This window comes from Ictalurus punctatus, chromosome 4 (assembly GCF_001660625.3).
Source record: "Ictalurus punctatus breed USDA103 chromosome 4, Coco_2.0, whole genome shotgun sequence".
Classification (NCBI taxonomy): domain Eukaryota; kingdom Metazoa; phylum Chordata; class Actinopteri; order Siluriformes; family Ictaluridae; genus Ictalurus; species Ictalurus punctatus.
The window spans coordinates 14,998,008-15,025,907 of record NC_071284.1 but is presented as its reverse complement, the minus strand read 5'-3'; the positions used below and the strand labels follow the sequence as shown (position 1 = coordinate 15,025,907).

Sequence of the window (27,900 nt, the reverse complement as noted above, 5' to 3'; positions counted from 1 at the left end):
AGTTTGCTGCCGAATTGTTTTTTATAAATAGCTAGTTGACGTTTTGAGGTGACGGCGGTGTGAGTCAAAAACAGACCTTGCCCCGCCTACTGGTCTCCATGGGAACAGCAAACCGGCCCATATTTCACGGAGGCAGTTTCTCCCTTTCGGACGCGTAAGAACGGCGTGGCCGCTTGACGTCATTGTTATTGAAGGCACGTAGCCCCGCCCCTTGCCGACGTGCTAACGCGCGAGCCCGTGTTTTCTTCAGCAGTGCTATTGCGGAGTGACGGATCTGCGTCGTGTTCGGGCTCCTGCGAGCTAATGCGCCTTACAGACAGCTGAGTCAGTGGCTTGTCGGATCGCAGAAAGCCGTGGACGCTCAGGCTGAGGAATAAACATGTCGAGGAATCAGAGGACGCCGCAGAAAAACACAGACAGTGTGGTCGAGGTGAAGAGCAAAGTAAGTCAGATCTGATCAATGAAGCGTTATTCGCGCTGCACTTTGCACTGCAGATTGAACCTGCGGTGTTCACTGGCGATCCACTGGCGATCCACTGGTGATCCACTTGTGATCCACTGGTGCAGCTGGCTTATAGTAGTAGTGTAGTAGTCAGTCCAGGATGAGAAACGCTGATGGTGCTGATTGCGATGGTGTGTGAGATGCGCGAGACGAGCCAGTCTGGTCTATTTCTGACAAAGACTGTGCTGGATCTTCTGCAAGGCCACCGGATAGAATCCACCAAGATTGAAGCACACTATATCTACCTACACAGAGCCGTTTTCCTTAACAAATCATGTGCATGTAGACGCCCGATCTGGAAACACCGGTTTGGATCAGATGCAGCGCAGTTGTGGTGCAGTGTGAAGGATCTCCTGTAGACGCATGATGAGGAGATGTACTGTACCTTCAATAACACAGCATCCCGGCAGTGAAAATAGTTACCCATCCGTCTTATGCATGCCTCTGCTCAGAAGACTAGGATTTATATACCTCGTTTGTTTGTTTCATTATTATTACTTGAAATCTTTATCTCTCATAGGTTTTCATAGGGGGTTGTTTATGCTTATGTTTATGTTTATGAGGACCTTAAAATCATATATTTCCCTAATATCAGCAATATATAATTCTTTAAACATTCTATTAACCATTGAACTTATAAACAATTCAGAACTGTTGATTGTCGAGGTCCCAAGCTTTTTATTTTCCTTATGGAGGCCTACTTAAGATGTGTTATATTTATATATATATATATATATATATATTACACATTGCTTGACCACGTAAACACACACAAACACTTTTCTTTTGCAGTGTTTGTGTTTCGTTCAGCATGTGCATTTCAGGGAAAGCAGACCTGCACTAGTTGTATTACTCTCAACACTGAAGGAATGTTAGACAAGTGATGTGGTTATGTAAAAGCTAAGAATAGCGAAAGAATAAAACCGAGTTTGCTTGTGAGCATCTTATGAAATTAGAGGCTCCAGTTTGACCGAGACCACTTCAATTAGGCAAGGAATGGAAGTCGGATGTGAAGACAGCTGAAGGGAGTAAACAGGCTGAAAGCAGGGAAGCAGGCCTGGGGTTGTGGTACTGCCTTAGCTAATGGTTGTGCTTTTCATAGGACTGTAGCTGTAGGCTTTTTCTTGGTGAAAGAGGTCAGTGGTTAAGAAGAGCCCTTGAGTTATGCGCTTGGATCATACTTGGCCTCACTTGCCAGATGAACAAGTGCAAAGAAATGGAATAGTATTGCTAAGCGTTCTCTCGCCTTCACACTCTCGAACCCTCCTTCGCTCACACATCAGGGAAGAATTTCTAGCGAAATCAAACTTTCGTGAATCAAATGCTTTCATGTGCAGCTCTTTAGTGAGTCAAACTCCATGTTAAACCAATTTGTGTCAGCTTAGGTGCTATATCACACCGACAGCTCTCTCTCTCTCCTTCCGCTCATGAGTCATGGCAGAGTCTTTATTTAAGATCTCATCACAGAAAGATTTATTTATTTATTTATTAAAGTTTCTCATGAACTTGTATAGGTGCCATTGTCGTGTCAAAAACAACTAGCGTTGCTAATGACCTTTTCCATAATTGATCGTACTCAAAAGCACAACAGAAAGTAAAAATCTAGAACATGTTGGATGAGAGAAACAAAAATCCAATTTATTTTTCAACAAACAACATGAGATCCAATCAGTAAGACGTCCCAAAGTGATCTGAATCTATGCACAGACTCAATGCCCTATTTATACAGTCTTATCTTTAGGTTACGCCCAGTTATCTCATTCTATTGAAATCCCAATATGCTTTAATAATGTCTTTTTTGATTTCCCCTTAAACTCTGCATTTCTCAGTACAGTGTTTCTTCTAAGAGATTTTTATTTTATTTTTTAAATGGAGTGCAGCTTGAGACTGAGACTGATCCTGGCATGGATTTAGTCATGTGGTTCACAGTTGATTAGCATTTTAGTATTAGCAACACCACCAGTCGGTGGCTCTGAGGAAATAGCATTAGCGTATTAGAGATTAGAGAAAAGCAGTTTGTCAGGAGCTTTGCATACTTTCACGCCTACTCTGCATGTTTTTACCGGGTACAATATAAAGCCCCTGGATGTTTCTGAATGCTGTAAACTTACAGTACTTTAACAGTGTGCAGGTTCGCTTTGTGTAGAGGCACAAAAAAACCTTTCAGTGAAGGAATCATTTTTTAAAATATCCTTTTAGGTGTTCATACTTATGGACGGTTAAATTAAGGCTCATTTTAAGAAAATATAAGATATAAATCACCCCCAAGTTACTTGAGACCATTACTGAAATTGAACATAAATCCTGATTATTCTGATTTCTGTTGCTCTGTAGGCTACTTGGGATTTTTGTGGTATACCTTTACAAATTTCAACACAAAATCCCAAACTAAATGAAAACTTTTTTTTTTGTACCAGACTCCAATCGATGCTTTAGCGCTTTTAAACTGAAGATCAACTGCATTTAACAACTATCCTGAATGGCATAAATTTGGTACGTGTCAATAATATTGCTATATTTGTTAAAAAATATATTGGCTATATTTTCTTCAACAGTTTATAAACGCATCGGAAGCTTATTTTTCCAAGCAATAATGTTTTATCCTGTTTTTTTTTCCTACAACCTGCAGTTTTTAGTTATAAAAAACATCTAAAGAAGCTGGATATGTTTTTAATGATTTATACAGGAAAGAGTTCAGTATTAAATAAATGAATATGAATTAATTACCAGGAATAAATATGTGTGTGGTTGTTTTGTTTAGCCATACATTCTGGAAATAGATCAGTCAAAGATACAGTACACAGTGAAAGTCATAATCAAAGAATTTGTGTACCTGTGAAGGCGAGTAAAAAGGCATTAGCTTGGTTTCTGTAACCCCCACCCACCCCCGCAGTAGACACCATCACAGTATCAGTTAAGCACGGCTACACTTAGTGAATGGAATTTATTACGAGTCTATTCTTAGGTTTTTGAAACCATGTTAATAACTTTCAGTATTGTTCTACCTGTCTTTTTTTTTTTTTTTTTTTTTTTTTTGTTTTACTTTGGTTGGTTTACTCCCCATAAAACCAGTACTGATTGCAAGGAGAGGAACTCCGCAGATGAATTCCTTCAGCTGTGTGTGTGTGTGTGTGTGTGTGTGTGTGTGTGTGGCTTGATGTCCATCTCTATCTTCATCTTTTACCAGAACGGGACTGACCCTACTTCAGTCCTTTCCCATTCAGCTGTCACTTCAGTGGCTCCTGTAGCGCTGTAAGTGGACATCAGTGAGATAGAAGGGTGCAGGTGGCCTTCAAATTGATACTGAGGAGAGCTGCTCCTTGTGTGTGTGTGTGTGTGTGTGTGTGTGTGTGTGTGTGTGTGTGTGTGTGTGTGTGTGTGTGCGTGCCCTCAATGTATTTTGTGTATTCTTGCTCTCAGTTTCAGAAGCAAAGTAATCTTAGTCTGTCATAAAGAAGATAATGATTCCGATTCACTGATTTATAAGAGTCCAAAAAGACTTCTGAATGGATCAAATTTTCAGAAACTTTCAGTTTTTAAAAGGCATGTGATTGTTTTGAATTAAAGGAATATTCCTTCACTAATATAGAACGTATTATATTGCTATTACATTTCTCGTAAGCAGTTTCACAGGTGGGGGGCACAGTGGCTTTGTGGTTAGCATGTTTGCCTCGCACCTCCAGGGTTGGGGGTACGATTCCTGCATCTGCCTTGTGTGCATGGAGTTTGCATGTTCTCCACGTGCTTCTTGGGATTTCCTCCGGGCACTCTAGTCCCCCCCCAGTCCAAAGACATCCATTGTAAGCTGATTGCCATCTGATCGTGTGTGAGTGTGTGTGTGTGATTGTGCCCTGTGATGGGTTGGCACCCTGTCCAGGGTGTTCCCCACCTTGTGCCCCGAGTCCCCTGGGATAGACTCCAGGCTCCCTGCAACCCTGTGTGGGATAAGCAGTATAGAAAATGGATAGATGGATGGAATTTCATAGGTGGCTCCTGCCCTTAGAGTTTCATTATAAGTGAGATTTGAGTAATCTAGTTTTCGGTTTATTTTTCAGCACAGAGAAAAAGGAGATCGAGATTAGTTTAAAAGGTCTGCACTGCTGTTCTAAAGTTCCACCATAGTGCCCAGTTCCCATGTCTGAGGAATGTTTGTGTGGGATGATTTCCTTATTTATTTGACTATGTTCATTTTAGTTGTCCCCTAAGTCAATATGATCATGATGACTTGGATAGGTATGTAAACATGTTATTCTGAGAATAGTATTATGCCCTTGCTGTGTGAAGAAGTGCTAAGAAGGTGCCTTCCTATCTTGTTGTGGAACTGTACCCGAAGATGTTTGTCTTTAAGCTCTGTGAGACCAGACCAGACCAAACCATACCAGATAACAAACATACTCTGGAAGCATAGAAACCAGTGATGATAAGACTATTACTATTACATATTACACTTCCCTTTGTTTAATTTTTGTGCAACCGTGCGAAATTTCATATACTTCTACAACCTGGCTCTTGGCTGGGCTCCTCGTTTTTGATTCTGACTTCTGAAAGATTTACAACATTTGTGTTTCTCGCTGCAGTTTGAAGCAGAATACCGGCGATTTGCACTACAGAGGAACGGCACAGTCAGCTTCCAGGAGTTCTACAGGCTGCTGCAGAGTGTGCACCACATTCCAGGCGTTGATGTGCTACTGGGCTATGCCGACGTCCATGGAGATCTGCTTCCCATCAACAATGATGACAATTTTCACAAAGCGCTGTCTTCTGCCAATCCTCTGCTGAGGATTATCATCCAGAGGAGAGGTAAGGACTTGTGGGTTGGACTTGGGGAACACAGGACAAATTTTACTACACTCACTTGTGGTTAATCAGCCTGACAGTAACACTAAGGGCCTATTACTGTGAAAGACACATTTAAGTAAATTTATGCCACAGACATCCATGGCTGGGAGATGGCTCCAAGAGAGCTTAATTGGTTGTGCTCTCTGTGTAGAAGGGATGTCATTACCCTCTCCTCTGTCAATGACCACGACACTAACCTACCTTGGTTTTCTATGAGCATACATATACAGATATACATATACATATACATACATACATATACATATACAGAGTATACAGAAGAGGGTAGATTATTCTTTCCTCCATGTGTGTTCTGTTGATCTTTGTGACAGCATGAGCAGCACTTTAAAAAGATGTGGTGGCTGGGTTCATGTACCATGGACGAAGCACATGCTGACGTGGATGGTAGCTGCAGTGCGATGGGGAGAGCTAGCTAGTGGGTGGAAATTGGCAGATAACCCAATTGGGACAAAATGGGGTTTAAAAAAAAAAAAAAGTACCCTTGGCTGTGCTGAAGTAACGTGTTGGATGGTGAAGACTGATGGATAAAGTTTAAACAAGTCACATGTAAAGGTTAGTCTTGTCTGATGAGAAGGGTTAGAGAGGGAACGAGACGATAAGTTATTCATTTTTTAAATCAGTATATCATTAGTACCCATCATTCAGTCTCATAGTGTTGTAAGCTAGAATGGTGGTGTTGTTGTGGAGAGTAAGGGGGAATGGGGATGGGGTTGGATCAGAGGTAGTTTGTGCCAGTCAGACCCGTCGCAGCCATAAGTTTGGCTCTGGGCCAGATCAGAGGAATGCTGATAGCTGTGCAGAGGGGAACAAGAACACAGAGTGCTCATCTCTCTCTCTCTCTCTCTCTCTCTCTCTCTCTCTCTCTCTCTCTCTCTCTCTTTCATTCTTTCACCCCATTTTTCCATTACTGCTGAGGTCACAGTCAGTGGTTCTCATCAAACTTCAATCTACAGCATAACAGTCTTGAAATCATGTTTCTAATGTCCAGCCTTCCTCCTCAGTTTAATGTTCTCGTAAAACAATTTCAACCCCCCATTTTTCCTCCTAAATTCGTCATCGTCGATTCCCAGCCACTAGCTAGTTCTCCCCTGTCGCAACTGAATACACTCAGATGAAAGCGCTAACTGTCCTCCTCTGCATACATGAGCTTACAGATGCCCATGATTAGCCAATGTCACTGTGATTGACAGGGGAGACACTAATGCTGGGTGGATTATGCTCTCTTAGGCTCCTAGCCATGAATCGCTGTATAATTGTCTGGATTTGAACTCATGATTACTCGAGGATAGGGTGAAAGCTTTTCTGTTGGACCTGTAAAAAGCTTTGGGAATATACAAAAGCACCCAAAGTATACAAGGACTATCCTCCATGATAATGGGAGTATCTCCTAAATGTTCTCCCCAATAATCTTTATGAGCTTTAACCAAAAATAATGATTATGCAATTATGCCCCCTGTGACAGTTTCATACTGTCATTTATATACTTTACAGTGCTGTAATGCCTCAGTGGCTCAGTTACTGTGGTGATGATCTCTTTAGTGACTGTGTGGCTGTTTACTATCAATGAGAGGCTTTTAAGAGAACATGGCTCTGTGTGCTGAGCCGAACATAGAGTCTGGCTTGGTCATCTCAGTGCCCTCGTTACATTTCAGTGTGGTGGATGGACCATGACCAAGAGAGACTTTGTTATTTCGGTTTATTAGACTGAAGATCAGTGTTTCGTGTGTGTGTGTGTGTGTGTGTGTGTGTGTGTGTGTGTGTGTGTCATTGAGGGACATAGAGCTAGAGTGTGTGGGTCCTACTAACTGTTCTGAGTGAAAGGTTATCGCTGCTTCAGCATTATGGCCTGGCTCTCAGCACTACGACACAAACACACACACACACAAATACACAAAAACACACAGGGGGGAACTCAGCACAACCAGCTGGATTGTAGCAGTAAATGGAAGGAAGGGTGGAACCCAGCAAGGTGTGGTCCGTTGTTTTAGTCTCAGTTGGTGATTGCAGTTATGGGTAGGCGAATTTGACTCGGGGGGGCAACTAATATAGTTAATGGAAAGCTGCCTCTCTCAAGGATTACAATAATATATATTACACAGTGCCCTCCACTAATACTGGCACCCTTGATAAATATGAGCAAAGAAGACTGTGAAAAATTGTCTTCATTGTTTAACATTTTAAACTTTTGTTTAAAAAATTCACAGAAATACTCTGCTCTCAAGGATATCAAACAATTGCAAACAAGCACAGGTTTATCCAAAAAAGTCTTTGTTAAATATAGGTGTGCAACAATTATTGGCATCCTTTTAGTCAATACTTCCTCAATACTTGAGTTCTACCTCCCTTTGCCAAGGTAACAGCTCTGAGTCTTCTCCTATAATGCCTGATGAGGTTGGAGAATACATGGCACGGGATCTGAGACCATTCCTTTCCAGATCCTTCACATTTCACAACTTCAAAATTCCACACTGGTGCACTCTCCTCTTCAGTTCACCCCACAGGTATTCTGTGGGATTCAAGTCAGGGAACTGTGACGGCCATGGCAGGATTTTGTGGTCAGTAAACCATTTTTGTGTTGATTTTTATGTGTTTTGGATCATTGTCCTGCTGGAAGATCCAACCACGACCCATTTTAAACTTTCTGGCAGAGGCAGTCAAGTTTTCATGTAATATCTGATGATATTTGATGGAGTCCATGATGCCATGTATCTTAACAAAAAGTCCAGGACCTCTGGCAGAAAAACACCCCCAAAACATTAAAGAGCCACCACCATATTTAACTGTGCGCATGAGGTACTTTTCCATATGGCTACCTCTCTGTGTGCCAAAATCACCTCTGGTGTTTATCACCAAAAAGCTCATTTCATCTGACCATAGAACCCGATCCCATTTGAAGTTCCAGTAGTGTCTGGCAAACTGAAGATGCTTGAGTTTGTTTTTGGATGAGAGTAGAGGCTTTTTTCTTGAAACCCTTCCAAACAACTTGTGGTCTTACCCATTGTTATGAATGATTAAGGGAATTTGGTCTATGTCTTACCTCATATTTATACCCCTGTGAAACAGGAAGTCATGGTTGAACAATTTCTTTTCCTAGTCACCCAGATGTACTAAAAAAAAAATAAAACTATCAATGGTAATATACTTCAAATATATTTTTCTCATATGAATTCATAGGAGTGTCAATAATTGTTGCACACATATTTAACAAATATATTTTTTATAAACCTGTGTTGTTTGCAATTGTTTGTTATCCATGAGAGTTTTTTTGTGAATTTTTAAAACAAAAGATCAAAAGGTTAAACAATTAAAGACAATTTTTCACAGCCTTCTTTGCTCATATTTATCAAGGGTGCCAATGTTCGTGGAGGGCACTGTATATTTCACTTCCTATAGCCTCATGTGTTAATGTACAGACAGGTGTCATGTGAGGCATTTTGCTGTTGTGTTTTTGGTCCACATGTCCCTTTAGAGGGTTATTCTGACTGATCACCTTTATCCTATGATGAAACCTTTCAGTTCTGTCGGAATCGTTAATTAGTCTCTTCATGGATGACAACGCACCCACCCACAAGGCACGACTGCTGACTGAATGGTTTGATGAGTATGAAAATGTTGCACAACGCGTGCTGTGGTCTTCACAGTCGTCAGATCTGTACTCAATAGAATCTGTACAAAGCACTGAGGCTGTTTTAGTGGCTTGTGGTCATCCGATTCCTTACTAAGACATGTTATTTTCTTTTAGTTTGTCACCTGTCTGTTTATGAGAGAGAAAGAACAGAGGGGATATAGGCGTATTTATGTAATTAGGTATAAACATAATTTAACTCACGAACAGAACTCATTATGCATAAGCATTGACGGACGGAGGTTTATTCATTAGCGTCCTTGTTTATCCTAGCACACAAGGCCCACCTGTTCATGCTGACTCAAAAAAGAACATTTTCAATTCAAACAGTTCGGTGGATGAAGCGATTAAACATGATGATTAAACACCCGCTCATCACTCCTGTACTGAGGCGTCTACCACACACACGATGATAAAAATGAAATATTCATTGCTTTCGCTAGTATTAGCATTTATATTTATTATTATTATTTGTTCATTGAAAGGGTGTGTGATTGTGTGAACACTGAAATCACGACTCATGTGTATAACTAAAGGAGAATAAGGCAGCTTGGATTAGATCTGTCCATCATGTCTGGAATAGCAGCTCCTCATCTTTCTCTTTCCCTCTCACTGTCTTTTAACTGGTTTCAGTCTGAATCTGTTTAATAAAACGGAGTTTTATTAAATAAAACATCTCCAGAAAGGTCCTGTTGGAGCACTAGCAGCAGCCAGGGCCTGGATGGAGCACTGTCATTGGCTGATTACTCTTTTATCTCCTCCATGAGATAACATTGCACTGTTTTTGCTGCATTGGACATTTTTGCATCTTTTTTCACTACACTAGCACAAGTTCCTATTTAGCATTCTGCTGAGCCCATCTTAATTCCCTGTGCTCTAATGTGTTGGTAACATATATGTGTGTGTGTGTGTGTGTGTGTGTGTGTGTGTGTGTGTGTGTGTGTGTGTGTATATATATATATATATATATATATATATAATGTATGTATGTATATATAATATATATATATATATATATATATATATATATATATATATATATATATATATATATATATATATATATATATAATGTATGTATGTATATATAATATATATATATAATGTATGTATGTATGTATGTGTGTGTGTGTGTGTATATATATATATATATATATATATATATAATGTATGTATGTATATGTGTGTGTGTGTGTGGATATATGTATGTTATATGTATATAAATTTTGTAAAAGTTAAATATTTACACATGCACACACTGTTCAGTTATCATCTTTTCATGGTTGTGGCGAAAGATGAATCATTTGGGTGATGGAATTTTTCAATCACTGTCTGCCACAGCGTTGACACCTGCTCTGTTGTGAGATGATGAATGGCAGGACATTACAATCATCATCAGTTCTGCCTCAGTGAGTGTGTACAGTGTGTGTGGGTCACTTACAGAAATAGCAGCTCTGCGTTGTGCTGGTCTAAATGGTGACTTTATAGGTGTATGCAGTAGTAGGTGTTGTCCTAAACATCACATAACAGGAATTGCAGACTGGCTAGACAAGTTCTGAGGAATGTGTTTTTTAAAAGAGCACTCGCTTATGATGCCAGGAAAGGTGCAAACTTGATTTACAGGTAATATTAAACTACAGCGATTGTTTGGCGCTTGCATTTCCGCGATAATCCTTTCTGCTGTGATTGAATGTGTGATTAGTTGCGACTCTCCTATTCTGTAACACTTGTTTCACGTCAGGCCTTGTGTTAACCCTTGTGCTTGTGGCCACTTGGGTTACTTTGTGTGAACAGCAAATAGATTAGTTGTTGCTTTCACGTTGTCCGGCACTTGTTTCTGCTCAGTTTTTGGAGGTTTTATACCAATATTCTTGTATTTTCACTTTGGTCAATTTGGGTGCAAATATCTGCCAGAGGCATATATGTAAATATTATTAGCTGAATGACGTGTACTTCAGACATGTGTTGAGTAACCCCAGTCGTATGTCTGGCCTGCTCATTAGAGATCTAATTCTACATCTCTGTAGTGGGATTTCTGTAAAGCTGCTTTGTGACAGTGATTACGTTTATTCTGAATAAGACAATATTGTGATTAAGGTGTTTACATGAGTTGCTTTTAGAATATTCATGTTCCTGTTTTACATGTTATAGAACATAGATCGATTAACGGTACACGTCATTACGTCCCCACGCCATTCCGTCCAACATCCCTCCAGAATTTCACGTATCAAAATACAGTTCATCTCCGTTATGGTACCGTATACAGTTTTGGGTGTTTCATTTTTAATTTTACAAAATTTTCAAGTGCAGTTAATTATTTGTCATGCTATATGTGTAAATAGGCGCCTGCTAGAAGCCGTGGGCTGCGTCCCAAACCGCGTACTTACCTACTATATAGTAGCTGAAATACATGTATTCGGAGTATATGTATTCGGTTTGGGACGCAGCCGTGCGCTCTTGTTTGCCGTCAAACGGTTGAGCGCTGCCGTGTGTGTACGTGTTCTGTCGCAAAATGCGTTGAAAACTCCCACACGATGTTAATAGTGTGATTAAGATGTGTACATGTCTATAATGGACTTTGATAACGCGACTAAACTAGGAAAACTCCACACGTCTTAATTCAATTTGTGTTTACTTCGAGTATGACTTTAGTCGGATTAAGGTAATTAATAATCGCTGTTTACATGCTAGTTTCTTAATCAGAGTATCGTCTTAATCAGGTTAATATTGGATTACTGTTGTCCATGTAAACGTACTGAGTGTTTATTGTCGTATTGAATATGTCCAGACCAAATAATCAAAGTCACATGATTATTCATAAGATTTTTCTAAAAAAATATTTGTCCATATCAGCAGTGCAGTCAACAAAAATATTACATAGAAAGTGGTACAAACTGACTAACATGACATCATTATCATTCCAGACTACAAGCAAAGTGACACATTACTGATACGATGTAGAAGCTGTACTGTTGGAATCATCAGTAATCTCTGATTATTTATTCCACACCCACTTTCTCTCCCTCTCTCGGTAGGGACATTAGAGATATTTGCCTAAGTGAAACAGAGAGGAGATTGATGGTGCTTTTAGTGTGAGCTCATCCAGCATAGTGGTGAGACAATTGCGGGTGGTGTATAATGGTACTCTCATGGCAGACGGGGAGCAGCAGGGCACAGACGCATCTACGCTATGGGCAAATTAAAGAGAGATGTGCTATAAAGTTCTTTTTCTCATATACAGTGCCCTCCACTAATATTAGCACCCTTGGTAAATATGAGTAAAGAAGGCTGTGAAAAATTGTCTTTATTATTTAACCTTTTGATCTTTTGTTCAAAAACATTCACAAAAATTAATCTCTGCTCTCACGGACATCAGTTGCAAATACAAACACAGTTGCAAACACAACACAGGTTTGTGCCGGCACATGGTGCCAATATTAGTAGAGGGCACTGTATAGTGTTATAGTGCTAAATTATCCATTGTAACCAAGTCCATGACTAAACCTGTATCTGTGTTGGCCTTATACATTAATGGTATATGAGAAATCACCTCACGGCACATTTTTGTGTTATTGCTAGGGAGCATTTGAGCATACTGATCATTGGGGGAAGGGAATGACTGTGATGAGCTGATGCACAGCCATTTCCTAGAGCTACCCTCATACACATACTGCTTAAATTGCACAAATAAATAGTATTGCATGGAAAGTGGATGTACACAGGTTCGTAGAATGTGTGTAAGAGCCAAAATGACTTCATCAGTACATGTACATTAATTTGTGTTTGTGTGTGAAATATATGACAATTGTCAACTAGTACCAGAGAGAAAATTTCCCTGAGGGGATTTTTTAATCATTTTTTGACCCAATGTTTTTTTTGTTATATCTGTAGCATGAGAGTTATTACCACAGACACGACACGTTTCCATGTACTGAAAAATATATTTAAAACTTGTTTACTGAAATTCATTAAAATGGACGACTGTTGTTAAATTCGGTCAGGAAACATTTACAATACAGGATTATATAATGTACATTTAAAACTACAACCATTAGGCATAGTTTATCATGTGTGCGCATGCACTGTGAGAGTTGTAACAATTGTAACCATAGTAACATACAGTTACAGATGTATACGGTAGTTAAACTCACAGAATCATTATTAGTAGAGACGCTGCACAGATGCAGGTATATGCACAATCTTTCTCTCTCTCTCTCTCTCCCTATAATAACTATTTATTATAATTCATCCAAATAAATGTAATCTTATCACGCTACTTTAGTAAGTTAAGTTTCTAGAGATTTACTTCATGGCCAAGAAGTACTTACCTCATAGCAAATATTGTACTGTATAATGAGTGAGACACTGAAAAATCACTTGTTTTAGACCGTTGTGACCACAGGAACCTAAGCATGGAAATGACTGATAATATTACGCTTTACTTCAACTACTGGAATGATGGATAAATCCATACTGGAATCAGTGGCGTTGTGACATGGCTATACCATTAGCTCTTATTCTCAAAGCAGATAGTATTTTTAGCCGCTTCCTAGCAAATCATTAACTGGAGGCGATGTAGTAAGTATGATGTTCCCACAACATATTAGGTTGTGGGCTCAAGTTACACAATTATTGGCCATATCTTGTGGCCAAAACATAATAAATTGCAAATTATAACCATTCTGTCATATTAGATGCTTCATACAGCTTGGTTAAGGTCTATATTTTTGTATCTTATTAAGACGTATCTTATTTTACTTCTTAATAATTGTGATTCTCGCGTTAAACCTTCTGAGTGACTGTCGTGCTTCTAACATGCTATTATTAGAATCCAGGCAGGTAATGGAGGATGAAATGTGAACTAGTCCTTCCTGCTGCCATTTTCTTCACTGAACTCGTTATGCAAATGTTGCAAGAACGAACATTCAGCTTTTTATAATATTTCAGTTCTGGTTTTGGGTTATTTGTTACTGTTCTAATTGTATTAGTGTTATTTTCACATATGAAAATATTTTGTGTAATTTTAGGCTTTCTGTAGTGATATGGATTCTGTGATAACCAAGATGTATACACTGTATGTTCTTACTTAATACTGAATGATTATAGCGATACTCATTCCTACAGTCTGATAAGGGTGACATAGGGGGTGGGGGGGGGGGAGTGATTTTCAGCAGTCTTTTAACATTATTGCATAAACAAAGTCTTGGTGTAATAGTAGCTAGGTATATTGTTGTGCTTATAGAAATCACATTTTTAAAGCTGAAGAAGAGGAGTTCGTGACAACACGTGAGCCAAGTATATTTTATTTGTCCATTATCATGAGCGTTAGATTTGAACTCACTCACTGTGTGATGGACCAGGCATGTATCTTGATAAGTAACGTGAGCAAGTCTGTATTTTAAGTGACTGCTTGCTCAAACATAAACATTTAATTTCAAGTGTCACATCATCCTATGCTGTCCTCCTAATGGTGGATTTTATATGAGAGTCGTAGCAGCGGTTGTGAGATTTCAATTATACAAAAATTACACTGTTGAACACACAACTTTACTTTTAAGCTGTCTGGTTACATCACATTATGGGTCCTAACATCACCAATCTCAATTTACAAACAAAGAATTGGTTTACGATGTATGATTTTTCATTTAATTTTAACTTTTACAAAATCAGGCTGCATACTGTGTTAAAACTGGCTTAACCCCAATATTAAAGGGAGGGTAGAAGAGAGACCGGGATCATTATGTAGACTGTCAGTACGTTTACATGGACAACAATAATCCAATATTAATCTGATTAAGACGATACTCTGATTAAGAAACTTGCATGTAAACAACAATTATTAATTACTTTAATCCGACTAAAGTCATACTTGAAGTAAACACGAATCGAATTAAGATGTGGAGTTTTCCTGTTTTAATCGCTTTTTCAAAGTGCATTACAGACATGTACACACCTTAATCACACTATTAACGTCATGTGGGAGTTTTCACCGCATTTTGTGACAGGACACGTACACACACGACAGAGCTCAACCGTTTGACGGCAAACAAGAGAGCACAGCTGCGTCCCAAACCACGTACTTACCTACTATATAGCAGTAGAAATACATGCATCTCGGCTACTATATAGTCGGTAAGTACGTGGTTTGGGACGCAGCCCATGGCTTCAAGCAGTCGTCTATTTACACGTATAGCATGACTAGTAATCAACTGCGCTTGAAAATTAATTGCTTTCGTAAAATTAAAAATGAAACACCCAAAACTGTATACGTTACCATAACGAAGATGAACTGTATGTCGATACGTGAAATTCTGGAGGGACGTCAGACAGTGTTGCGCGGGGACGTAATGACGTGCTGTTAATCGATCTATGTTCTATAACATGTAAAACGGGAACATGAAAGGAATATTCTAAAAGCGACTCCTGTAAACACCTTAATCACAATATTGTCTTATTCAGAATAAGGTCATTAATTAGATTACTGCTGTACATGTAAATGTAGTCACTGAAACACTGCTAAAAATGGCCCAAAGGAAAGGAGAAAAAGAAACATTTAGACCAGAAAGGTGTGGAATGAGAGAGAAAGTGTGGTACAGCATCTGTTGTGCAGGTGTATGTTCTTGGCTAGCTCATTCTCTCTCTCTCTCTCTCTCTCTCTCTCTCCTTCTCTCTCTCTTTCTTTCTCTCTCTTGCTCTCTCGCTCTCGCGCTCTCTCTCTCTCTCTCTCTCTCTCTCTCTCTCTCTCTCTCTCTCTCTCTCTCTCTCTCCTCTCTCTTCGGTATTCGTGCCATGTCAGATGATCAGACGGAGCACCTGGCACATGAGAGCACAGACTACATGTTCCACGGTTCAGCTAGCCTGCTGCCTCCATTTTTTGTCTCTCAGCTAACCTGATATCTTAGTGATGGAATACGTTTGCTCCTCTTCCACGTTTGCAAACATCTCCGTGTCCTCAGACGCCCCTCCTACCAGCTGTAAGAAGCTCCACGTTTACAGGCTATAGGCCACCGCATTGCCAAAATAAATAGGCTAGCCCAGCCTAAGAGCAGAAAGGGTATGTAAGGTATGGTATGTCTGCTGTACAGGTGCATGTATCTGAGCACAGATTGCCATGACAACCATGCAAATACAAAACCGCTGTGTAGGTAAAATCATGAGAGCGTAGCAGGGGAAAAAACAAAACCTGTGATATGAAAGAGAAAGAGTGTTACAGATGAGAGGAGACTTGGAGCCTGGGTTCCTGCCATTACCATTTTGAAACCTCTCCTGGATAAACTGGTTCAGGCTAATTTTAGATTGGGTTTTAGACCGCAAGGCCTGCACACACATCGTTGCTCAGTGCGACGCACATTTTTCATCAGATTCCGGGTCTTTTTCTGAACGAGGTCTGGGGAACCTTTAGGGAAATAACAAAGCTGGCGTGATTATGCCCAGCTCTCTGCAGTTGAGTCTCCAGTATCTGTTCATTTCTCCCCTGCTTCCTCTTCATACCTAAATCTGGAATACAGCGTGGGCAGCAAATGTGTGAGGACAGTGCAGTGGACGAAGACTGGAAGCAGACGTGCTGTTTCACAACGTGAGGGTGTGGACTTCACTGTATGCTGAAAATGAAAAGAATGTGTGTGCTGCTTGGCAGCTGTCCATGTGTGGATCAAGAGGAGATTTCATACTGTATACATTTACCTGCTGGGAGCTGTTTCTGGAACAGTCCTGCTGTCTTTACATCATGACAAGTGTGTATTCATGGTCATAGGGATATTCAGTCCAAGATCAGGACTGCCACTATGGGCTATAAATCAACTGCGATCCGGAGGTACCCCAGCTGTACCGAAACTCCGCTCTGAATGGTTGGGGCAAGATAGAAAGAATGAATAGTAGGAAAGGAGAACCTCAGCTTTACCTGTTTAACCTCAATAGAGGAAGAAAATCTGTCACTGAGGAAGATTGTTTCATTGTGTATGTACATTTGATTGTTCTGTGCTCTTTGAAACAATGAAAATATCAACAATGAATCTATATTTTATGAAATAGGAAGTACCGATATATAAAGTAGTAGTGTGAAGGTTCAGGCTTCATGTAGATCTTTTACAAATATAAAGCAGAAATATACAAGGTTAAGGTGATTATCAGGAGAGAGGTTGGTGTTGCATGTGTCTCAGTTCCAGGCTTTCCCCAGAACTCACCCTCATTAGCCTGTGGTAATCCCAAACAAAGCCCCACTTGTCCGTTCAACCCAGACTTGTTTATAGATAGACACACACACACACACACACACACACAAACACACTCTCTGCTGGCCTGCATTTATCTGGTCATCTTTAATTAACTTATATAAAGCCAAATGTGTTTTTGTGTGCTGCGGATATTTGAACATTTCTCTTACATATGAGACTTGGCCAGTAAGGCTAGCGGGTTGAAGGTGAGAGGGGGTGCTTTAGTGGCCATATGGCCAAGCATCAGTCTCCAGATGGCCGTAACGCAGAGTGAGGTCATACACTTAGGACCAGACACGTGAAGGAGTGTGTGTGTGTGTGTGCCTGGCTGTGTGTGTAAACTGCCACACCCCGACAAAGCCGGTAACTTACAAACGAGACATTTCTAAGAAATGAGCATGAAAAGCAGGTCATTAATGTAATTGCTGTACGTCATAAATGAAAGCTGTTACTTCTTTCGGCTAAAATAGTTTGAGTAATTTCAGCCGAGTTTGATTAGCATGTTCATATAAGACCTATAACAAAATAATGTATTCGTGGGGAGGCCTGGGAAACCCCATGGAATGTTGTTGTGGCTGAATTCTGGCAAATATTCTGGCCAAAAAGATGAAAAGTCTGGAGTTTTCTGCCTATAGCATCCCCCTCTTCTTTAGGAAAAGCTTAAAACAATTTAAGAAATCACAAATTCTTATATTTGAAGCTGTCTTCCTGCAAAGATCATGTTGTTTAAGGAGCCTGTTAAACAACATGGCTGCAAAAACTGTCAGTCTGCCTAAAGCTGTCTAAAACCTTGTTAGCTGAGTTCCATTTACTTGCACAGTGAATGAGTGGCACACTTCGATCAAGTTGTTGGACAGCTACTGTATGTGCCATAGCGAAAGGAACATGAGCCTAATCAATTCAGTTTGTAATCCGATCCCGAATGTCTGCCATGCTCCTGCTCCGTCACATCGTCATCAAAACAGAGAACACTTAAAGTGCACCTATTATGCTTTTTCAAATATTGCCTTTCATGTAGTGTGTTATAGAGCTGTTTGTGAATGTAAAAAAGTGCAGGACAGATGGAGTTATTGACTCCCAAAAGAAGGAAGCGATTCTGAACAGCTGAAACGAGTCGTTAGTAATTCCAGACGTACTTCCTGCACTAACTTGCACTACGTAGGTTTGTAATAAAAAACCCCGCCTCTGGTCTTCATCGGCTACTTACTGACAGCGGTAGACCAATCACAACAGACTGGGACGTCTGACCAATCAGAGTATGCTCTCTGAAGGGGGGTGTGTAACACTGCAATTTAAATTATGAGCACATTAAAGTGTTTATTGATCTTGGATGCATGTAAATCTATTGTATGAGACCTTTAAAACAAAATTAGGCACGCTTCAAAACCATAATAGGTGCGCTTTAAGTTTTAAAAATGTTTGAATAACCTAATAAAATTATGGGGAAATTAAGGCTGTGACCGACTTTTACCTCTGATGTAGATGATGCTGGTTGAGATACATGCAAAAGGGAAACACAATTCAGTTAAAGAAAGCTTTCAGAATTATAAATATAGATGAAAACGGCACGGTTTCACCATGTGTAGTGCTTTCCCACACGCCCACATATTTGTTTCTTCTTTAAAAAAAAAAAAACAACTAAAATCTGACACGCAGTGTGTTTGACAATACACAAGGGCACGTTTATGTATGGGCTCCTGGATCATAAATGTAATGTGACTCATGCGTAGAAGCAGTAAGACAGAGAGACGTAGTGCTATCAGAAACTTCTGACCATGCGGCATCGGATGTCTCTGTTATAGCCGGCACTAGCAGCAGGCTGGTGGAAGCAATCCAGCTGATCTCCACAACCTTCCCTGTAATTATTAATGTGCTTGATGCTGGTCTCCAGGATCACATCGAACAGACAGGGAATACCTAGTCTAAATTCATGCTCTGCAGACCAAGCCAAGGCCAGGTGACGTTCAAAAAGAAGGCAGCATTATAGGATTAATTGTGATGACTAATTATAAAGATGAGCCTCTCATATATGTTGCCTAGACATATCCCATTACAGACGAAATGGCATTCAATATAGCAGTATCAATGCAATGCAGAAGATAACATCACCTAGCAGAGCTGTATGAAGGGTATATTTCATTAGCGAGTTAAGCTGTGAGCAGAACAGTAAGTACCATATCATTTGATTATAGCTGGGGGATTGTAGCACATAACAGAGACTGGACTGCAGACTAGATGACGTTTTCCTTCAAACGCTTCCTATCAGACACCAGGTAGGACGTTGTATACGACAGTCCAAATTCATTTTTCCTTTGATGCTGTCTAATGTAATAATACATACACAACATCCTGATTTTCTGACAGTAGTGTCTTAGTCTGGCTCATAATCGGATAATGTCCTGTCTAGACTTTTGTTCTGCAGGTGACGTTCAAAGCAAAACGGCAACGGAGGAGTACTACTGATTTATTAATTAGACTCCTGTCTTTCATTTATGGTTCATATGGTACACGTTATAATCAGTCTAGACCTTGATCTAATAGTGCAAATTCAATTAATATCATGATTGTAGTGGCAACTTAATAGTAATGATGACCTGGAATGAGGTGGCACAACTACGGTGATGTGATAGGTAGTGCCGGTACCTCACATCTTCTCCTTCTCAGCTCGGTTACTGTCTGTGTGAAAATCTACGCTGAACAACTAGCATATAAATCTTTAGAACTAAAATGGACAAAAAGGAAGTTTAAAAAAGGAAGTTTAAACAAGAAAGAAAATAATCAACTTTCACATTCTATTGAAATAATTTCACTATTGTTAGCAGTTTATAGTAAAGCTTTGACTTTCATGCTAAAAAGGCTATGGCCTTGGGACTGCAATTACCACATACAATTTTGCACTCGGGTCTCCTTTGAACAGTGGACTAGTTCAACAAGTCAGACTTCATATTAAACCATAATGAACTTTCCTTTACTTTCACACTATCCGTTGTCACCCAGATGAGGATGGGTTCCCTTCTGATTCTGGTTCCTCTCAAGGTTTCTTCCTCATATCATCTTAGGGAGTTTTTCCTTGCCACCGTCACCACCGGCTTGCTCAATAGGGATAAATTCACACACTTAAAATCTGTATGCTGTGTTTATATGTTTCTGTAAAGCTGCTTTGAGACAATGTCCACTGTTAAAAGCAAAAAATTGAATTGAATTGAATAAGCATTAGATATAAGCAAGAGCTGTCCTGCAGCTAGACAGGTGTCCAGCTAGACAAGCTCCAGATCCACACCTCCTGTACCGGGATGAAGAGAAGAAGCTGTTAATCAAAATGAATGAATTAAAAACAATGAATATAAGCAAGAATACAGTATGTTTTACTTCCCCCCCCGAGATGATTATTTAATTTGATCATATTTCATATTAATATTAATTGCCTTGGCTGACGAAATGGCAGTCCGACTTTTCTCCCGTTTAACCCGTCAGCCTCTTGGTCACCCTGATATATGACTCTGCAATAACTTTCCAATGTGACATATCGCCTCTGAGTCAGTAAAGCTCACCCGCTTTCCATAACACTCATGAGGTGTTAACATTCATCAATAAGCTACCTTGTACTAGCATAACATACTGCTCAGAAGTGGAACCCCTAAGTCAATAAGGTACTATATCTACAATAATATACCCAACCCATTCACTGGATGCCCAAATTCAAGTCTGATCTTTAGAATTTCTTTCTTTCAGCAGCACGCTTGCTGCTATGGAATGCTACAACAACAGCATTCAAGACCAAAACATGCCTGGATGTTTTTTTTACCTACCTTCATATCACCAAACATATTTCATTAGCACAGGCTTTCTGCTTTGATTTTATTCCCAAAATGCCCCAGAGTGTCCCAGAGAAAGGAGAGGAAGTCAGGAAAGGCTTTCTATAACTTTCTAATCTGAGAGCACTTTGAAAAAGCTCTGCGCTGTCTGTCCCGTCAGGTTTCACAGGACTGCATTATATTGCTTATATTGGGGGGGTTTTTGGTCAATTTTTTGACATCATTTATGATCTTTGATAATGATAAGGATTTTACAGTTCTGTCACTGACCCAGTTTTATATTAATAAAACTATATATAATATATAATATTCATCTGAGTGCTTGTTAGTACTTGAGCTGGTCTTCTATACAGTTTCACAGACACAAAGAGCCATAAGAAGCTTGTCTGTGTCTGCTCTGGGGTATTGCAAGTTCTCTGGCACTCTAGACAGGAGTAATTTCATAAAAGGCCCAGTAATGTTGTTAGATTTAGTGATTCAGAATGAGCATCTGTGTGTTTTGGAGGCAGTTACTGAATTGAAGCTAACACCCTGACCTCTTCAGAATGAGTTACTGCCTGCTTGTATCCTCTCTGACAGTTTTAAAGCAAGGTTGTTGGAGTGGTGGGTTCCTTGATTTGTAATGTCCTGCTGTTATTATTATTATTATTATTATTATTATGAGGTCCAGATGAAGTGATTGATGAGAGCAGCCGAGCAGATGTGTAGAGTATCTGGCTCATTAAGGACACCAGTGAATGCAGACTGCAGTGTGTACCTGTGTCCCTGTGTCCATCCCCGTCCCCTTCAGCTCCAAGTACTCTATGCCAGGGTTTCTTCAAAGTTTTGTAGCCTGGGACCCATTTAACTGTAAAGTAAATTCTACAGGCACCCTCTGTACAGAACTATTTTATTAACATAAATTCATTAGATTTACTTATTGCCTGTTTATTAGAACCACAGATCTTTCTATTCCTCCAACAGAACACAGTAGGTCCAAGCTGACATTATTTGTAGGTCAACTTGTATTGAGTTATTGAGGTTTTGATTAAATAATTTCACCAGTCAAACAGGCTTGTGTTTTCCACCAAAGTAACTAAAGTAAAAAAAATAAATAAATAAATAATAATAATAATAATAATAATAATAATGATGGCAGATCCCCTGGATATTCTTCACAGATCCCTGGGGCTCCTCGTATTCCACTTTGAGCACCTCAGCTCTATGCATCAGTGGTACATTGCATCACTACCTCAATTAGCATAATGTTTACAACAGACAGTGTGATCACATACACATACTATCCCCACCTTAAACACCATCGGCAATGCACAAAAGAGCTTTTTGTCTGCATTTGCCTCTCTGGGCTCATGCAGAGAGGGGCGACGCATGGACTCGATACAGACCCCCCCACCCGTCTGCCGAGACGAGACTCCCTCCTTCCCTCCCTCCAGGCCTGTGCAGCTTTAATAACACACACTGCTCTCCTCTCTGTGGGAGTCCACGCTCTCAGACTAATGGAGGGAGACATGCAGCCCAAGGCTCTTGCTATGTGCAGAGCATACAGTATAAGAGCGGGTGAGCAAGTCCCACTAATGCACAGCAATCTAGCAGACATATACGCTCCTGAAGCCCAAACAATGTGTTTGTATATTTCAAAGTTATTTTTAAGTAGCGCCTAATAACTGGAAACTGAGCAATGTCTCTAATTAAGAACTAATTCTATACTGAGCTAAAGTGTCAGCAGTGAACCGAGGGGAAAAATGCATCCATGTATGAGGACATAAAAAATGGAATGTCTTTATATGAGGATGGTTTGTGCATGTTGCAATCTTCAGTGGGGGAAAAAAAAACCCCTCAAAATATTCCACATTTTCATTTACAATTGAAAAATGAAGGAATGCAACAAACATGAAACCACAGAGTGCACCAGTTCCAATTTTCAGTGTCCTAGTATAGGGACATGTCCTGTACGCATGTTCACAATCAGACTCCGACTCCCTGTTGACCCTGCTACAATCGATGCATCACCCTGGGCATATATTGATCAGTATGTGTCCCGTGTGTGCGGACATATTTCCCTACTCATTAATGCGAGGGTCGAAGGTCAGACTGTGACTCATTCGGTCTACCCATTACATTAACCCATACTTACCAGATTTAGATATGAACAGCACTCTGCTAATGAATTAGATGTGTAATAACCTAGAGCAAGCCCCTCCATCTTTTGTGGTCTTGACAGCTTAATTAATCTAAATACCCATGTGAGGTTTAGAAAGAGCCACTCTTTGTCCAGCGTGGAATATGATTACGCTGATTAGTTGAAAATACTGCCGAGCTGTTTCAAAGACTCCGGAGTCATTTGTTTGATTCTCGTGGCTGAAAAAACCTTTGTGCACATATTGATATCTTCATAGAGACAGATAAAGAACGCAATCTGCATCACATTTATATTTAGTGGAGCTCTACATTCAAATAATGTATAGCTGATAACAATATAACATTTCCTGTAGACAGGAATATTTTGGTAACACCAAAAAGATTCAATTTCAAGTCCTGACAGTGATATTGACTAGTTCTTTATACAGTATGTTCTGTAATTAAAGCATCATGCTGAAAATAAGCACAAAACTATACACATTGATTGTTAGTCACCTTTCTGAGTGAAGGTGTAAATGACTTTGTTTTTCTTCTCCAGTGGGTTGTAATATTCATAGTCAAGCCTTTTTTTTTTTTTTTGTCTCCCCCAAGGATTCAAATAGAAGACATTGCCATAGCACAAAACTAACCAAAATTGTTCTCTTATACTAGTCACTTTAGTCTAGAATGATGCTCTCATACAGTATGTATAATACTACAAACAAGTCATTTTATTGGCCTGGAATTCAGAAAACTCTAAATCACACTGACATGAGGTTTTTAATTAGATATACGAGTGACTGAGAGATTTATTGTGATCGCTTTTGACCATCTGTCCAAAAGGATTCCCATTATCATGATGTATTGTGTTCCTTTGCCCTAGTTGCTCCCCTTAACCATAGCATTGGTAATGCTAGCACTGCTGTCTCTAGCAGGCATTTTCTGATGAAAAAATGGTTATACTGCAATAGCTTTTGCTTAGTCGTGTTGAGATTGATGAGATGAGATGATCTTGCTTAGTCACAGATTTAGCCTAAAGTAATTGTACCAGTCGGTGCAGATGCTGCATCCTGGGATGAACCCCTTCTGTGCCTGACTCACACTGAGCCTTAGATGAAAGTAATGTTTTTCTATTTATCCGCATAACCAATTTCTCTCTCTTCTTGACCCACAGATGTGGACGAGCCTGTGGTCTTTGGTACAAACTCTCTGCAGAGAAGAAAAAAGGGCCTGGCAGGTCTGCGTGTCACCCAACAGAAGAACAAATCAGGTCTGTTGATCAGCCTCCCACAGGACTTCCGCCAGATCTCTTCCATCATCGATGTGGACATCCTGCCTGAGACACACCGCCGTGTGCGCCTTCACAAGCATGGCACCCACAAACCCTTGGGCTTCTACATTCGCGATGGTGTGAGTGTCCGTGTCACACCGCAAGGTGTGGAGAAAGTGCCTGGTGTCTTCATCTCACGTCTGGTTAAGGGCGGCCTGGCTGAGAGCACAGGATTGCTCGGGGTCAACGATGAGATACTGGAAGTCAACGGCATTGACGTGGCTGGCAAGTCACTGGACCAGGTTACAGACATGATGGTGGCCAACAGCCACAACCTGATTGTGACGGTCAAGCCAGCCAATCAGCGCAACAACGTGATGCACAGATCGAGCAAAACCTCAGCTGGCAACAACTCTGCAGGCTCTGGAGGATCCGTGCTTTCGCAGGATTCCATTCCTAGTCCTGCCTCTCAAACTGTTAGCCAATACAGTAACAGCAACAGCGTAATGGAAGGGGACAGCGATGAAGATGACACTGACCTCATCATCGAGAGTGATAACCTGCCTGCCTATGCGCCACATCATCTGACCAATGGAAATAGCATTGTTTCTTCACTGGCTGCTTATGGGCAGAGGCCTCTCCCCCAGAGCGTCTCATTGCCTAGTACCAGCTCTATGAGCTCGCACAACAGCAGCCCCAATAAGACAAGCAGCAGCCAAGAAAGCATGAGAGAGGACGGAAACTTCATCACGTTGTGAAACACCTCGTAATAATATTTATCAAAACATATGGAACACACTCGTACAAAATTTTTATGCACAACTAGAACAAAGGCTAAAGGTTTTATGTTACTGTACAAGCTGTCAAAAAACATCAAAATGATGATGTTGATCTCCCTAAGAACCCCCTCGCCCCCTCGGTTAAAGGGTTGGGGGGCTGGCTAAGTGAGCATAGTGGAGTTGGTGAGGAAGGAAATGCGTCCTGGACCATCTCCAGAGTAAATGTGTGCACATCACCTCATGGAAGTGCCTTATGGACTTATGATCTCATTTTTTTAATCTAATAACTGTAACAAAAGATCATTCATATCATACAGCGTACATAACATACATTGTGCCACAACTGATGAAGGAGCAGAAACTAGCACACAAACACACACTCTCTTCACGGTGGTGTTGATGCCTCGATGCCTAGTCCGATCTTGATCTCCACCTGCACTATAGTAGTGGTGGAGTCCGTGTTCTCCACCACGTGAACTCTGCAGAGACACTGGAATGTTTACCTGATGCTTCCTGCATGTCAAAACGGCACAGTAGCATTGGTGAGATGATGAAGAATTTAATAATGCACATGTAATAGCGCTGTCCTGATCCATGGTGTACGTGTTCTGCATCTCTGATTTCTGTCATTTGGGCTCCAGGAAATTCTGTTAGGACACACCATGTCATCTTTATAGTATCACTGATGCATATACTTTCTAGCTGTTGCTTTTGTATTTGCTTCTATTTGACAGTAACAAGCAGTCTGCCCTTCACCATATAATCTCTTCTGACACATGCCTTTGTTAGTGTAATGTTAGGTATATTTTGCTGCTAGACATAATTCAGCCTTATAAATCTGTCCTGTGTTTTTTAATTGTCATAGCTATGTACACACCAAATGTTGCCTACCGTCTAGTGAATAGCAGCAAAAAACCGAAGAGGAACAATACAATAATCTACATCTTACATGAGGAAATGGCGAGTCCAGTCCAAATGATGTGTGAAAGCCAGTTCCCTCTCTATCAGCTCATGCTATCAGAATCCATTCCTTCACGCTGTCAGTCTTTCACGTAGCTCTCGATGAACTACGTCTACGTTAACGTGCACTACAATTCCGGATTGTCTCGTTTCATTGCTGTCAAAATGCACAAAGTGTTTCAGAAGGTCTCGGATGCTGTGTCTCTCAGTCTGTCTCCCAAATCCTGTCTCACATCAAGCTACTTAAAGTGTTATGAACTTAGTGGTATCTGCTTGGCCCCAGACTCGAGTAGCCTCTCTGCTTTTGAAGCTGGCTGCTTATGTTCGCCCGCCTGGGGTTGTTATCCACTCTCCCTAGAAATATATCAATAATAGATGTTTTACTCGCACTGAGATATGTCTCAGAGAGGGGAGGTGGGAGGGCGGGGGGTTGACCTCTTGTGGACCCAGCTGTCTGTGTGCTGTCTGTTGTGCTGTGTGTTTGTGTGAAAATGGAAAAAGAAGGAAATTCCTTCCACGTTTGTAAAAGCTACAATTTGGCCTGACTAGGGAGCTGATTAGTGCAGTCCTCTCCTGACGTGTGTGAATGTGTGTGTAAAGCGAGAAAACCCCGATTCCAAATGACACAGAGAATGGAGAAGGAACCTGAGTAAATGGAACTGGATCAAAAATTTTGACTTTTCACCAACCTTCTATCTTTTGAAAGTTTTTTTTTTTTTTTTTGGGGGGGGGTAGACAAAATGAGACCAGCAAAAACACACAGTATGCCAAAAGTGCTTAGAAACCTGCGGATAGGTGTGTTCCTGGCAGGTGAAGTTTCATCACTGGAGCCTTCTTTATTTCCACCTCGTCATATTTATTACCACTCTGTCACATTTAAAGTACATTGAAGCAGCTCTTCAAGCTGAGAAACGCTGCAGAACCGGGTTTGTTTTGACATACCCAGACACAACGTCTGCTAATCTAACACCTCTGACTCACTGGGACAGCTGGAGTCAACGTGAAATAAAAGATGGACGTAATCGTAGTCAAAGGGCATTTAAAAGGGATTGGACAGCTGGAAGGGTATTTTTGGGGGGTGGAGATTTGTCATCCTAGTCTGATTAGGTTATTTAAGAGGATATATTTTTAGGAGGAATTGTTCCAAATGCACTGGTTATTTCTGAAGGGCAGTATGAAATGATATTCACATCTTTCTATCCTATCTCTCTCTTGCTAATCAATATCTAAAGATATGAATGGCACACAAATTGGAATAACAGCCACCGTAATACAAAGTACCATGAACCTAATTTGTTTTATTTTTTTTGGATGTATGTAAATGCATATGTATATACACAATGAGAAAATGGACAATTTTGTAAACTGGGAGTCCTTTTTATTAAAAGAGCAGTATATATACAGTATATGTGTAAAATATGGAAAGTATTTTTCTTATTCTTGTACTTTTGTATGTATATTGGAATCCAGGAGAAGACGTTTCTATTTCTTTCGCGTGTGTGGAAACAAATGGAAATCTGAAGAAATCTATGATTTTATTATAATCAGATGGGTGGAGGTGTATCATACTGTGAATGCAAATATGCGAATTTTAAATTGTTCTATGGAAATAAAAGTATTCGAAACAATGCACGTTTACTGTATTATTTAGGGTTTGTTTTTTTAAATGGCTGTTTAAATGAACCTACATAATTTCAGTCACAATCCCCAAGATTTGTCTAGAAATCGATAAATAATACAACTTTGCTCATTCTACAA

At 40.2% G+C, this 27,900-nt stretch overlaps 1 protein-coding gene across 1 annotated transcript; it reads left to right on the top strand.

The window, feature by feature from the left end:
• On the top strand, positions 1-27,770 carry pard6a (par-6 family cell polarity regulator alpha). The gene is made up of 3 exons (XM_017465821.3): positions 1-442; positions 5,080-5,302; positions 24,308-27,770. Exons 1-3 carry the CDS (start codon positions 380-382, stop codon positions 25,159-25,161), a joined length of 1,140 nt encoding a protein of 379 aa, XP_017321310.1. The 5' UTR covers positions 1-379; the 3' UTR covers positions 25,162-27,770.
• The last annotated feature ends 130 nt before the right edge of the window (positions 27,771-27,900 follow it).